General features: G+C 39.1%; 1 protein-coding gene across 5 annotated transcripts in view; it reads left to right on the top strand.

Annotated features, from left to right (window-relative positions):
- Positions 1-12698, top strand: part of PTPRK (protein tyrosine phosphatase receptor type K) — a 440573-nt gene extending 427875 nt beyond the window's left edge. For all 5 annotated transcript variants that reach the window (XM_049800783.1, XM_049800782.1, XM_049800781.1 and 2 more), the window contains 7 exons: positions 786-935; positions 1502-1675; positions 4731-4862; positions 5090-5215; positions 7171-7334; positions 8622-8757; positions 11292-12698. In XM_049800783.1, the coding sequence (XP_049656740.1) occupies positions 786-935; positions 1502-1675; positions 4731-4862; positions 5090-5215; positions 7171-7334; positions 8622-8757; positions 11292-11345 (936 nt within the window). In that variant the 3' untranslated portion in view covers positions 11346-12698. The remainder of the gene's footprint in view (positions 1-785; positions 936-1501; positions 1676-4730; positions 4863-5089; positions 5216-7170; positions 7335-8621; positions 8758-11291) is intronic.
- Positions 12699-13964: the final 1266 nt, after the last annotated feature.

Genomic DNA, 13964 nt, shown 5'->3' with positions numbered 1-13964 from the left:
AGAATATGACCATGGTCCCTGGACACGTGCTCTTGTTACAGGCACATGTTAAAGTTTGTGCTGTTAATAACCTCACTGGTATCCACAATAGCTAGGTGAGGCTGGCACAGTTCTAGCACTTTGCTGTATAGACATGATTTACATCTATTACTCTCAGAGTGAGTAAATATAATAGGCATTGTGTAAAAATTGACAGGAGGCCTGATTGAAATAGTAACACAGTTGTCTAAGACTCAGGATATCTCAGGACAAGTCAGAAGAAAAACCAGTAAGAAATGCTGTTTCTGGTGGGACACACTTGAATTTATTACCAGCCTTGAGCCACTATCAGACAATTGGTGTACTAGCTTGCACACACATAAGGAGAATGCAGCGTGCCAAATAATCACACTAGCAGTGCTTGAAGCAATTTACACTTTCTGCTAGTATTATAAGACTGAAAGCTATTTTTTTAAAAAGCAAAATGAGTAAAGCCAACAAATCACTGGCATATACACAGAAACCCACAAGCACTGCAGGAAAACTGAAAACCTCCCATTAAATAAATTGCTATGCCTGTTCTGTTAAGTTTTACTGAATTTAAATTAGTTCTGAAGAAAACATCCTTGTTAACTGCATCCCAATTAGGACAAGATTGTGTTTGTACTAAAGCGTTATTTAATGGATTGATGGACACTACCTTGAATGAATTTTACAGTGTGCAGGAGATCTGTTTATCCTAAAAGAAGGAAAGATCTGTTGTTTTTAAATGGCTATAATTTTTGTTTCTTTGCCTAATTTGGTAGGAGCAGTACATCTTTATTCATGATGCCATTCTAGAAGCTTGCCTATGTGGAGAAACTGCCATTCCTGTCTGCGAATTCAAAGCTGCTTATTTTGATATGATTAGAATAGACTCTCAGACAAACTCTTCGCATCTCAAAGATGAGTTTCAGGTATTTGCAGTTCCTACTAACTCTTCATGTGACAACAATTTTTTTGCCTCTAGATACATTTATTTTAAGGGAAAGGGCTTTTGTATCATGTTTATAGCATTTGGTCCCTTACTTTTAGTTCATGAAATAAACTACCCTTGTCTATGTGCTTTGCAAAGTTATTTTAAATAGGGAATATCCTCCTTTGAATAAAATTGCAGTAAATATCTGTCTGGAATAAAGAGTACTGACTAGGAACCACAGAGAGTTTTGGCTTGCATTTGCACAGCTAAGGTGTAGCTCTTTAGGGCTCCAAAGGATCTTTTTTGGTTTATTCCCTTTGGAGGGGATGGTGTCATGCAGAATCTTTTAAGTGGTACACGGAGCGCCTTTTACACCTGCAGCTTAAACCCCCTTGAAAAGCACCAGCATGTCCATCAAACAGAGAGGAGCTCTTATTTGCTAATGTCTTCTTGCTAATGCCTCACGTTTTCCCATATTACAATATTTTAAATGAAAACTTGGGGTTTCTCGAGTCTATTGTCTGTTAGTTCAGCATGCTAAAGCGAGCGTCCTCTCTTTGTTAGACCCTGAATTCTGTGACCCCTCGCCTACAAGCGGAGGACTGCAGCATAGCCTGCTTGCCAAGGAACCATGACAAGAACCGCTTCATGGATATGCTGCCACCTGACAGATGTCTGCCTTTCTTAATTACTATTGATGGGGAGAGCAGCAACTACATCAATGCTGCTCTTATGGACGTAAGAGACTATCTTCTTTGTCTGCGTAGTGTGCCACAAAAAGCTGTGTAATATGAGAGAGAACACTTGCTGGTTTAAGAAAGGGTAATTCTTTCTTACTGCAATGCTCAGTAAAACAGTCCTAACAAAGGGGGGGGGGGGGGGGGGGGGGCTGGTGAGAATGGGTAAGAAACCCCTCCAGCTCGTGTTGCTTGTTCAGAAGGTTTGTTATCTTTAGTCTTTTGCATCCTTGTGGGACCCACTGGAAATCTCAACGTTTCAACAGCATTATGTAAAGCTCTAGTCTCCAGACCTTCAAATCTCAGCAGGATCTCAAAAATCTGCTATTTGTCAGGAAGTAAATATTACCTACCTGAACCTGAGGTTACTGTTGCTATTTTATAAAAAAGGCTATGTATATCGAGGCGGGAGAGACTGGGGAAGAAGGAAAAAATATTGTCTTTGTCATGTTTGGGCATAGCATTGGGGGTTTTGTTGTTCATTCATATTTTGAGTTGCAGCTCTTTAAAGTTGAAGTTTGAGTGATAGAAGTATTGTCAGCGGAAAAGGTGAATTAATGGGGAAAATGGAGGTGAACCTGCTCATGGGTATCTGATCAATAAAGCAGTTCATCATATGTGCTGTCAGATACCTGCCTGTGCCTGCCATTAGCATTTCCAAAGTTAGGGCCCTAAAACCACCTTTACAGTAAATACTTAAATAAGTGGCCTGACTTCCAGGAGCATCTCCCCTTCCTCAAAAATGAAGTGCTGTCAGAAACTGTGGTGTAAAGAAGAGATGCTGGAATAAAATGGCAAATAGCAGCAGAAGGTATCAAGACTGAATGGTGTAGTCATCCCAGAGTTCTGCCTAAGCTAGTGCAGGAAACATTTCAACTGCTAGCAAAGTGCAGTCCTTAATCTCACAATTAGCTATTGTGCCAGAAAAAAAAAGAGGAGTAGCACGTGTGAGACCAATATATTAGGGAGTCACTAGGACTGAATGAATTAGATGAATTAGAATTAGATGAATTAGAGCAGTGAGCAGAATTTTGGTAGCAACCAAAATTGTTTAGAATTGCAGTTAAAATTATGTTAAGCACCTGGATAAAATTGATGTGCTATGGACCAACCAACACAGCTGCATAGAGGAGTGTGGTCTGGGGAGAAAGGAAGACAACATAGGCTGAACGGCTGGGTGGCAGGAGGACTCTGAGTGTGTAACAGTGTGTGGCAAACAGGGACAGGAACCAAGCAATGTATTATTGATGGATGAGCAATCAGAGACGAGTAAGGCAAGACAGAAATGGTAGTAAAAAAGCAGCAGAAAAAAAAGTAATATATTACAATGAAGACATATAACAAGGCTATAAGTACAGGGTTAAAACTTTGGGTAATAAAAGCTTTTTCTTGCCCTTTCTCTTGGTTGTGTTTTTTTAAGACTGATTTATTCAGAGAGGGGAATCCCACTGCTGGGCAAGGAAAGGGGACTTTTGATAGCAAAACAGAAATGGAAACTTTCCCCTTTCCACAATGTACTTGTCCCTGTGTTCCCACAAGAAAATGTCTGCTTCCCTGTGTGACAGCAGATCTCATGCCTGGTTTTCTTGAAAATCTGATCATCTCAGACTCAGTACGTTCTCTCATCTCAGGGAAAGACCAGAAGTTATGGGGAAGAGGACTAGGAAAATATCAGCTAGTACATATTTTATTTCTTAGAAATACAAGGGAATAATCGATATTGGTTGTTCCTGTTTGTTCACTGGGCAGGTCTAGGAAGTAGGACATGAGCTGCTACTACCCCAATATGCTTCCTGCATTAGAAAAAGATAGCAAATATAGATAAAAAAATTGTCAACCTCCTTGTTCTTTTGTCAAATAAGTACTGATGCTAAAGACATTAATTTGTTATATTCACAATTTACAGCAAGTAGAAGAGTGAAAAGAATTGTATTTTTTCCTTCTGGGCCTCACACTATGATCTTTGAGGGTACATCAATATATTGCACATGAAGATCCCTCATAAGAACCTTCAAACAAGCAAGCTTCCATACCAAAAGTGGTTTAGCTACCCCACCGGGTCTTTCTCCTAGGTTAACTTACTCTACTTATTTCAGTAAAAAAACCAGCCAAACCGCTTTTGGTACCAGCATGGGTGCTAAACACAGGGATCTCTCTGTTGCATACAGCAGTCCCAGCACTTCACCTTCAAACTGGTGACTTACCATCCCATCCGCCTACAAGACTATTCTCCATCTTACTGTGTTTGTCAGATTAACCTGTCAGTGCTTCCTTGCCAGTTCATATCTGTATTCCTTCACTGCAGAACTCTTCCATGCATAATTACAAATTGCCTGCAAAAAACTTCAGATCTCTCCTCTTCTGCTTGCTGCTTGTAATACATGTGCTGCAAGGAATTAGCTCCTCTCTATTAGCTGCATCTCAGCTAAGCTATGCAATGGTGGAAGTCCCTATTTGCAGCTGTGTATAACACAGCATACAGAAAATGGAATCTGCTGCCCTGAGAGGAAATAGTATTTTGCTGTTTAACTTCTGCTTTCTGCCAGAAATGGGCCCCAGTAATCCTGAAGGTCAGTTCCATGGGTGACCCTGTGGCTGTGGCACTGAAGGATAGTTTAGGATTGAGCTTAGTCCTCGATTCAGTCACAGAGCTCACGTGTAACCTGCTGCGGATGGGGTGACCTTCTGACACCTCTGCACCCCTCTCTGCAACATGGGGAGAAGGTTTCCTGCTCAGTCTCCTGGGTACAGTGCCTGGAGCAGAGTTGCCCGAGCCTCAGCTCAGCAGAGCCCTGAAGACCATCTTCAGTGCCCCATGCATATCTGAACTGAAAGAGGGCTTGGCCTCTAACAAACCAGAAGGCAGACCGGAGCAGAGTAACCTCTTTGTTCTTGGTGGAGACAGTAAGGTATTTTTAACATCAGCTTTGGTGAAATCTGGCGTAATTGATGTCGGAGCTTTGTTCTATTTATATGTTTTTTCTGTTGCAGTGTTTGAGTGGAAGTTATTAAGCACTTCCTCTACCGGTGACTAATAAAATCATTTGCCTTTACAGAGCTATAGGCAGCCAGCAGCTTTTATTGTCACGCAACATCCTTTACCAAACACTGTGAAAGATTTCTGGAGATTAGTGTATGACTACGGCTGTACTTCTCTTGTGATGTTAAATGAAGTCGACTTAGCACAGGTCAGTTTGGGGCTCAAGTTTTCCATGTACTGTTGCATGCTTTAATCACTCTGGATCCACTACATGATCAAAATGTGGAGCAGTGCAGTGACTTTACAGTTATTTTCTGCTTTACAGCAACTAATTAGCACTAGTTGCTCAGGAAAGGTTAGGTGAGATGTCTGCAGTGGAATAAGGCAACATTCAAGTTGTAACTTACCATTTAATTATGTTTTGCTCTGGTGCAGGGCTGCCCACAATACTGGCCTGAGGAAGGGATACTGCGGTACGGTCCCATCCAAGTAGAATGCATGTCATGTTCAATGGACTGTGACGTCATAAACCGAATTTTCAGGATATGCAATCTAACAAGAGTAAGCATTATCGTAACAATATATAACAGAAGGGTATGTCATTTTCAACACTCTAGGCGCTTATGGGTTTTAATTTTGAGTAATAGTAAAATGCTAATGTTCTTGAGACATTACCCAGAAAAGTCAGTCAAGCATCGGTATCTAATACTTATTTCTAACACTTTTCTATAGCTACACACTAAGCAGGGGGAGCAGTAAGGTGAATGACTCTTGTTCTGTGGCATTCTCCCTGATGAGCAGAAGATGTGTATGAGAAGTATTCTTTTTGTTTGGGGTACAGTGAAAGAAATATCCCTGTAATGAACAGGTAGTGACAGGTATTTCATTCATAGCTTCTGTAAGACGTTTTGCATGGTGAATAAGGAACAGAAGTGCTGAGGCTGGTTATGCAACCAGCACCTTCTCAGCCGAAGATGCGAGAATCACAACGTAAAAGGAGGATTGTGGCACCCAGCAAAGCGGGGTGTGAAAAAACTCTGAAAGCTCCTCTGCCTCTGAAGAGTTCTGCACCACTGCACCTTGACCTACATTTATCATCTTTTTCTCAACTTCAGTAGCGGTGCCAATCTTGCATTCTTGTCGGCTCCTTCACACCTTGCACCACCTTGTCTTTTTGCTGTCCCATAGTGTTTCACACTATCGCAGCATCTTCTCAAACCCTCTTTGCCATGCAGTGTCTCCTCCTTTAGCTTACCTCTATAAATCACTCATTTATGTTGCCTACATGTAAAGAGTTACAGATGTTTGTGCCACCGATATATGTACAGTTAACCATCAGTCCCTATTTTACTTACCGTTCCTACTTTATATCTTTCATGCAATACTGAATTTACGTGCCACCAATTGCTACTTGGAGTATACATTTAACTTTCATTAATGTCGAAGAATAGCTGTGGAGAAAACATTACTGTGTGTAGAAAGATTTATTTTTTCTTTTATTTTGGTCACATTTTCATTTTTCAAAGTGCAGAGTTTGCATGTGGCCAGTATTTTATCCAGACTTTTATTTTGCTTATATTCAGAGCTAAAAAAAACATTTTCAGCTCTTCATACCTTGCTTGGAAACTACAGGAAGCTAAGGTGTAGGCACACTGGCAAATATTACGCCATAACACTTTTTTTGTTGTATTTTTAGACTTCCTCTTTTGTTTTGGTTCATTTCTTATTTTCACTTTTTCCATTTCTTCCTTCTTATGATGTTTTTGATTTTCTACTCCTCTACTTCTCTTTGTCTCCCATGCCTTTTCACCTTTACATCTTGCTTCTAAATATCTCTCTGCTCTGTTCTTCCTTTTCTAAAATCCACATTCCTACTCCTTTTTGCCTTCTTCAGCTCCAAGAAACTGAATAGACTATTTATTCTTCCAATTACTGAGGCCTTTCTTGTGACAGTCTAATTCTATTCAAGCTCTCTCTGTGTAAGATCTAGCACATCGAAGGCTCAGAGACTGGCAGCAAGGCTCTCATGATTATCATAGTCCAGCAAAAAGGGAAGACTTCAAGGAAAAGAGTCATATTTGTGCACGTATATTACTTGTTGTTTATTTATAACTGGGTCAGTTCATGTATGGGAGCCAAAGGTATGTCTCTTCATTTCTGTAGGTCTAAGAATTTAACAGTGATGTTTTTAATTGATTATTGATGTTAAAGATAAAACCCCTTGACATGTAGAATCTAGGCAATTTGTCCAATTACAAGAAGTCAGGATAGGTTACATTAGTGACTGATAAACTGTGATGTTGTCTTCAATGTAGTTCCACTATTTTTTTCTTTTTTGACATATTCCTTGAGCTCAAGTGATACAAATTAATGGAGACCCTTCCATGCAATGTATATACATGTTAGAATTTGTCCACAAAGTAAACACTTAGGTTTCATGTTAGTTTTATATTTTGGTTTTCTAAACCAAGATGTAAAGGTGCTATATTGACCTAAAGCTCTTTGGTTTCCCTCAGCCACAAGAAGGCTATCTGATGGTGCAGCAATTCCAGTATTTGGGATGGGCTTCTCACAGAGATGTACCAGCTTCCAAGAGATCCTTCTTGAAGTTAATTCTCCAGGTTGAAAAATGGCAAGAGGAATGTGAAGAAGGGGAGGGCCGGACCATCATCCATTGCCTGTGAGTAATTGGGAGAAAGTCAAATTGCTGCTTTTCAAATAAATGCTTATAAATTAGTTCTTGTTTTAAGTTCAACTATATTCTTATGGCAACATTCTTTTGCACATGCCCTTGTTTCACTTGTTTAATAAAAAAAAAGTGCCACTAGTACTGTAGGTTGGCTTTTGGTCAACTTTCAGACTTGTCTGTGTCAGCTCAAGGTACCATGGGAATGAGTATTTTGAACATGATATGTATTGTCTCCATCTGTACATAATAGTATGTTTTCTGGTACAAAATATGTACAGACCAATTTCTTCTGTATGGTTTCAGTAAGCAAGTCTTTTATGCTGTGATGCCAAATGGTTATTTTTTGTGTATCTCTTGCATATAGTCTGTTGCGTTTTTTCCAGAAGGCTTACTATATTTTGAGGGTTTTAGACTGAAAGCTATGGATCTATGAAATCAGAGAAAAGTTCTATAATCCAGTAGGTGATCCTAAAACTATTGTTGGTAAATAACCGCTGGCTGCTTATCTGAGCCTGATATTTAAATGGGAGCTGGTTTGGGGGCGGCATTGAAAAGGCAGCATCTTTTTCTCCCTAAGCAGAGAATGACCAATCTCTCTCCTACCTTATTTAAATATAAAATTTAAAACTTAGAAATTGAATTAGCATTCTTCCTTACTTTTTAAAAAAAGGCTTCTGTTCAAATGTTCATAATTAACTTGTGGCCTCTTTCTGCCCATCCCTCCTCATTATCCGTGGAACTTTCTGGCTAATTTAAACTTAAGAGGAAGAAGTACCTACTGTAATTTCTTTGAAATGAAGATTAAAATAGTTCAGAAGTATCCCCAAAGGTCAACAAGGTATCAAATCAGTGATGCCTTGGCATTACTCTGGCTAGATAATCCTCATACCATAAGGTAGTTTAAGTGAGTCTCTTTCCAGAACTAAATGGAAAATGTTGTACTTGCCATTGAACCTGGTTTTTAATTACTAACATTGTACTTGCCATTGAACTTAGGGGTGGGTTTTTTTCCTAATGCCTATGTAAATTAGGCTGTAGCATAGCTGGGCAGCATGGTTGGCTGTAAGGGCAGAATTCAAAAGAAGTAATTGAGAGAAAGGTCAGAAACAGAAAATGTCTCAGACCAATCCCACTGGAGCTGCAAGGAGATTGCTAAAGCCGGCTCTCCCTGTGGGGCTCATGAATCACTCATGCTTAAAGAGTGAAAGAACAGAAATGTGTTTTGGATGCTCTCTTACACAGTAGCAACATTTAACCAGCTCTTTTCCTTGTGTTCAGAAATGGTGGTGGCCGGAGTGGGATGTTCTGTGCCATTGGCATTGTGGTTGAGATGGTAAAAAGGCAGAACGTGGTGGACGTTTTCCATGCCGTGAAGACTTTGCGGAACAGTAAGCCCAACATGGTAGAAACTCCGGTAAGCACCAACCCATCGGGGTTACTGCAAACAACCAGGGAGCCAGAGGCTCTCTTGTTGTGTGAGCTGCGTTCTCAGTTCTGTGCTCACAAAACAGAGCAAACCTGTGTTGGGCCACAAGAAGAAGGGGATGTGGGGTTTGGGTCTTAGGCTCCTCCCCTTATAGTATAGACTGAGCAGAGGCTGGTCTTATTCTTGGCATGAACGTAAGGTTGGGTAACGTTACATTCTGTGGTGGAAATTTATTGAGTGTACACACAAGTTAGTATCATGAGGGCAGGCTAAGCATTTACGCTACTTTTCTTGTAGTGGTACCATGGTTTTCACAGATAACTTTCTGAGTTAACAGAAGGTGCTTTAATCTCCCAAGATAACCTGGTCTATTTGAAGAGAAGTTGCAGTGTGTTGTGCTCATACAAACTGTCTTGACATTTTATGGAGCAAGGCATTTCTTCTTGATAGGAATAAGCTGTAAGGTCCAGATTAGTAGCTGGAGATGTAAATATTTTGCTTCTTAATAACAACTGCTGCTTTGGAAGCTGTATTGAATAATGGTAATGTTTGTTACTCAGGTTTGTAGTAGTCAAAATGATACCTCAGAACTTTAAAATCGAAGACTTGGATCTGGTATGTTGGAAATGAAGATACAGAATCATAGAATCATTTAGGTTGGAAAAGATCCTTAGGCTGATTGAGTCCAACTTTTAACCTAAATAATAAACAATATAAACCATAAACTAATATAAACTGTATGAGCCTGAATTAGCAAAACCACAAGACTAAATATTTGTATGTACATTGCCAGAACTCAGAATAACCTTCACTCTTCTGTTGAGTCTTTATGTATACAGTATGAGTCCATATCCATCCATGTGATCACTTCAGTCACAACAACTGAACATTGTGGAAAGTCCTTATAAAAATTCTCCCAAGTGGATTTTTTTCCTTCCTGTAGGTGAATGTGAAAGCAGGTTAGACAGTGTTTGGGAGTTTCTGCCATTTGACTCTCACACTGCCAGCAGCCAGTGTCACTTTTCAGCCAGATGGCTGCCTACTGCATAAAAATCAGGGATGCCAATTGAAATTGAAAACATTTTACAGTTTATGCATAGCGAAAATCGCTTCTGACCTTCTGAACTTGCATATTGAGCAAAATGGCTGTAACTGCCTCTTCCCATATTGTCCTTTTTTCCAGGTGTCACTGTTTGCTTGGTATCAAGTAGCTTCTGTGGCATGATTTGCTTAATTATTGTGCATCACTTCCATCCCTTGCCACCACATAAATTAGGAAGATGGTTAAAATTTTAACAGACAGAGCATCCTGTAGCAGTAGTGACATTGGGCTAGGTATTGCCGGTTTTGCCACAAATACTTTGCAGTTTGCTGTGCCATAGATGTCTGAGACACAACATACAGAATTGCTGCCTGGATTTCAGTTCACTGCTGTGAAGAAAACAGGTCAGATCACATGGAAAATTACTTGTGTCACTGTAAAGGGAGGCCAAGGTAGATAGTGTGTGTTTCTCATAAATGGCCTGTAAATTTATATTTCATTTCAAAATAGTCCTGAATTCCATTGTAGCTTTAATCTGCAGTTACTGAATTTCCGTAGTTATGTATTTCTGTTGTGTGGGTTTTTATTCAGAACTCTTGAACAGCAGCAGCTGTTGAGTCGTTAGTTAGAAAACAAACCAGGAAAACCAATATGTAACACTGTCATGTGCCCTACATTCAGCAACATGATCAGATAACAAAAATGAGCAGTGCAATAAAGGCTTTAAGATATCCCCACTGCTTCCTGCTAATGGATCATGCTGGCTTCCTTTGCAAGCAAAAATACAGCACAAAAGCAGATTTGTTTTGTTAGGTTGCAAGGACAATAGAGATTGAATTAATTTCCTTGGTTTTTCTTCTTCTTGCCTTCTCCTCTCTTCTTCCTCCTCCCTCTCCCCCAGTATCAGCTCTGAACAGAAGCCTTGTTAAGGAGAAATACTAACCAAGATGAAATTTTAAGCTTGAAATTCCCTTTTAAATGTGCATCTGATCTCTTGGACATTACATCGACACAACTGTACAAATGGGCTGTGAGCCCAGAGCAGCTTTGTATCACAGCTCGGTATTCCTGAGCCATTCCCTGGCTGTCCAAGCAGCAGACACTAGTTAACTGCTCAGTATCAGCTACCTTAAATGTAAATGGTATATCAAAGTCGAGGTGCTTTCACTGCAAGAATGCTCTGACTGATAGGAGAACTTTTCATGTTTGATAAACCAGTTCAGAAGCTGAAAAAATCAGAGAAGCAAATCATTGCATTTCATGGTCAGGTTTTTTTCCAGTTCATTGGTTAGGGTGAGTTTTTAAATCAGAACTAGTAATATACCTGTAGGGGAAAAAAAAAAAGAAAACCCAAACGTGTCAGGCTTGAAGTTAAAATTGCACAGTAGTTAGCAAAGACTGTTCTTGTTTGTAGATATTGCTGCTAATACTTTAGAATCTTAATTTAACTTTTTTTTTTTCCCCCTCTTTCCCCTTAAAGGAGCAATATCGCTTCTGCTACGATGTTGCGCTGGAGTACTTGGAATCCTCTTAGTCAGAATGGATGTGACAAAGTTCACCAAATACATGAATCTCAATATGCTGTTTTGACAACAGTTCATGATCCTGTGAAGAAAGATTTTAGGGGAAGAGGGGGGTGGGAGGGATTTTAAATTTTAAATGCAAAGTATTTTTCTTATGAAGTTGTGTATCTTAATAAAAGAACTCAATCTGTTTCTATGCTTGTATACAGTATCAGCATTTAGTGCCACATAAATACTATTTAATGAAAACCAGAATCAGAAGAGATTTGCCCAAAATAGGACTTTTCAGTGTTTGTATATGCAGCCGTCTCTCAATTACGGTAGAGTGACCATCTGTTGCATGTATCAATATTTCCTAAATGGTATTAATTTTTCTTTTTTTCTTTTGATACATTGTTAAAGTACAATAACAGTGTAAATTGATAGTAAGGTTCATTCTTTATATGTTTCAAGTGTTGCATATATATATTATATATAGTAAAAAAAAACCTGGCTTATTTTGTTTTAATGCGCAATGATGGCTGGATCACATAAAGATCTTTATAAAGAAACTTAAACATAAGCCAAAGACTCAAGTGTAAATATGTCTATATGGAGAAAGCACATGTATTTATTGTTTACTTGCATTCCTTTTTTGATGGCTGAAAAAAAGAAGAATCATTTTTCTTGAAGAAAGCTTTTTTTGCTGAAATCAAGTGTAAACAATTTTTGTAGTTTATTTTTTGTATGTTTTAGTGTAAGTAGAATACATACTTTTTATGCATAGACCAAGAAACATTGGTATAGTGGTTTTGTTGTGTACATGCTTGTGATTCTCTGTTATAGAAGGTCTTGAACTACAGGACCAAAATCAAAACATTTTCCTGAAAATGTATAGTTTTTCACAGTTGCATTAGTTAATTACTGATCAAAAAACTATGTAAGGAAGGGCACAGATCAAAATGGCCTTGCCTATGACTTGCACAATATTGGAAGAAATTTTTAAGCACCCTTAAAATTGTAAGGGAACCAGTTTGAAAAATTATTGAAGCACAGGTCAACAGGAGAACTGCCGGACAAATAGATGGCTCTGCCTATGCCCTTCAGGGTAAAAAAGTATTTGTTTAGCAAACTGTAAAATTAAGCGATGTTTATTTTGATGTTTATGAACATGTAAGCTTTGCTTCCAAGAAAGCAAAATTTGAATAAACCAATGCCAGATTCTGATTATAGTTGTGGTGTACAGAATATTACTGTGCTTTCACTTAGCTTGTATCCATTTGTTCACAAGGTTTCCTGTATTTTACCAGCTAAAATCATTCCAGTCTCTTGTTGGTCTTTTTTAGAACTGACAGTAAAATGATAAGGTGCTTTTAAATAATATGTAAAGTAAGAGTGAATTAAACTTTTATTTAAATATTAATTTATATTATTTCCTATTTTGGTACCCTCTCACTTACTGTCCTTGTTAAGGAGTCATTCTTGTCCAGAAGACCGATGTATTTGCATAAAGAAAATTTCAAAAGGAAATTATGTTCTTTTTCACCAACGTGTTTCAGGGAGTATTTGAGAAGACTCCATGTCTCATGTATGCCCTAACTTTCTTCCTTTAGTTCAGACACATGGAATTACCCATCCAACACTATAAATGGCAGAGAAATGTTTAGAGAAATTCTACTTCTCAGATATTTTTCAGTGCTTCCACCTGTATTGCATAGCTCCACCTCTTCCAGATTAAAAAAAAACCAAAAAAGTCTTTTTCTTTTGTCACCCATTGTTAGTTCCTACCTATGAACAGCAAGGTAAACAAATCAGGTTTGAAAACGTTCACTGGGTCTGGGTTCTTAATACTCAAAATTGCTCTTTTTTTGTTTTGCCACATTGGAAAGGGGATTATAAACTACATGCAACAGAATTGCAATATTCCCAGCTTTCTCTGTGAGACCATTGGCATTCAGCTAACTTTGGCAGTCAAAGTGCTGGATGTATCATCTAAAGCTAGCTGTCTGGTCACCACTTTTTGTGGAAACAACACACCATTTCCACAGACTGATGCATCCTGCCTGTTAGACACGTGTCTGGGAGTAAATGAATTGGACTCTGGAAGACCCTGCCTCTGTTGTCCATCAAGGGTGTTGAGAAGATTAGTCTAGAAGTCTAGATTAATTTTTTGACAGATGAGATGAGTAGCTCTTAGGGTTGTGGAATGCAAAAGCCACATTCCATACTGACCAGAATAATTTGGGTTGTGGGGTTTTGGGTTTTTTTTTTTCCTTTCCTGATCAAAAACGTAGCATTACCATTAGGCTGAATGAATGGTTATTTTCCCAGAGAGCTCATGTGTTGGGGACAGTGGGGTACACCCCTGACAGTACTTCATAATCCTTGGTAAGATCTTTGTGTCCACTTTCCCCTGTACATTAAGCATGACTGGTGCAAATGCCAGTATGAATCCTGGCATCACAGCACACTGTGCCTGCACAGGGGACCTCCATGGGAGCATCCCCCTCAGCTAGAAGGTATTATAGCTGCTGGTGGTTATTCTGCAAATGGGAACTCTGCCTGTGTGTTCAAGTACTCTGAGAGTCACATAATTTCTGTAACTGTAGCTGGCTGTGGTGACCTAATGAGCTTTTGCAATAGCTTGTGAT

The sequence above is a fragment of the Accipiter gentilis genome, chromosome 5 (assembly GCF_929443795.1).
Source record: "Accipiter gentilis chromosome 5, bAccGen1.1, whole genome shotgun sequence".
NCBI lineage: Eukaryota > Metazoa > Chordata > Aves > Accipitriformes > Accipitridae > Astur > Astur gentilis.
The sequence above is the reverse complement of the archived record's forward strand: the minus strand, read 5'-3'. Positions and strand labels throughout refer to the sequence as shown.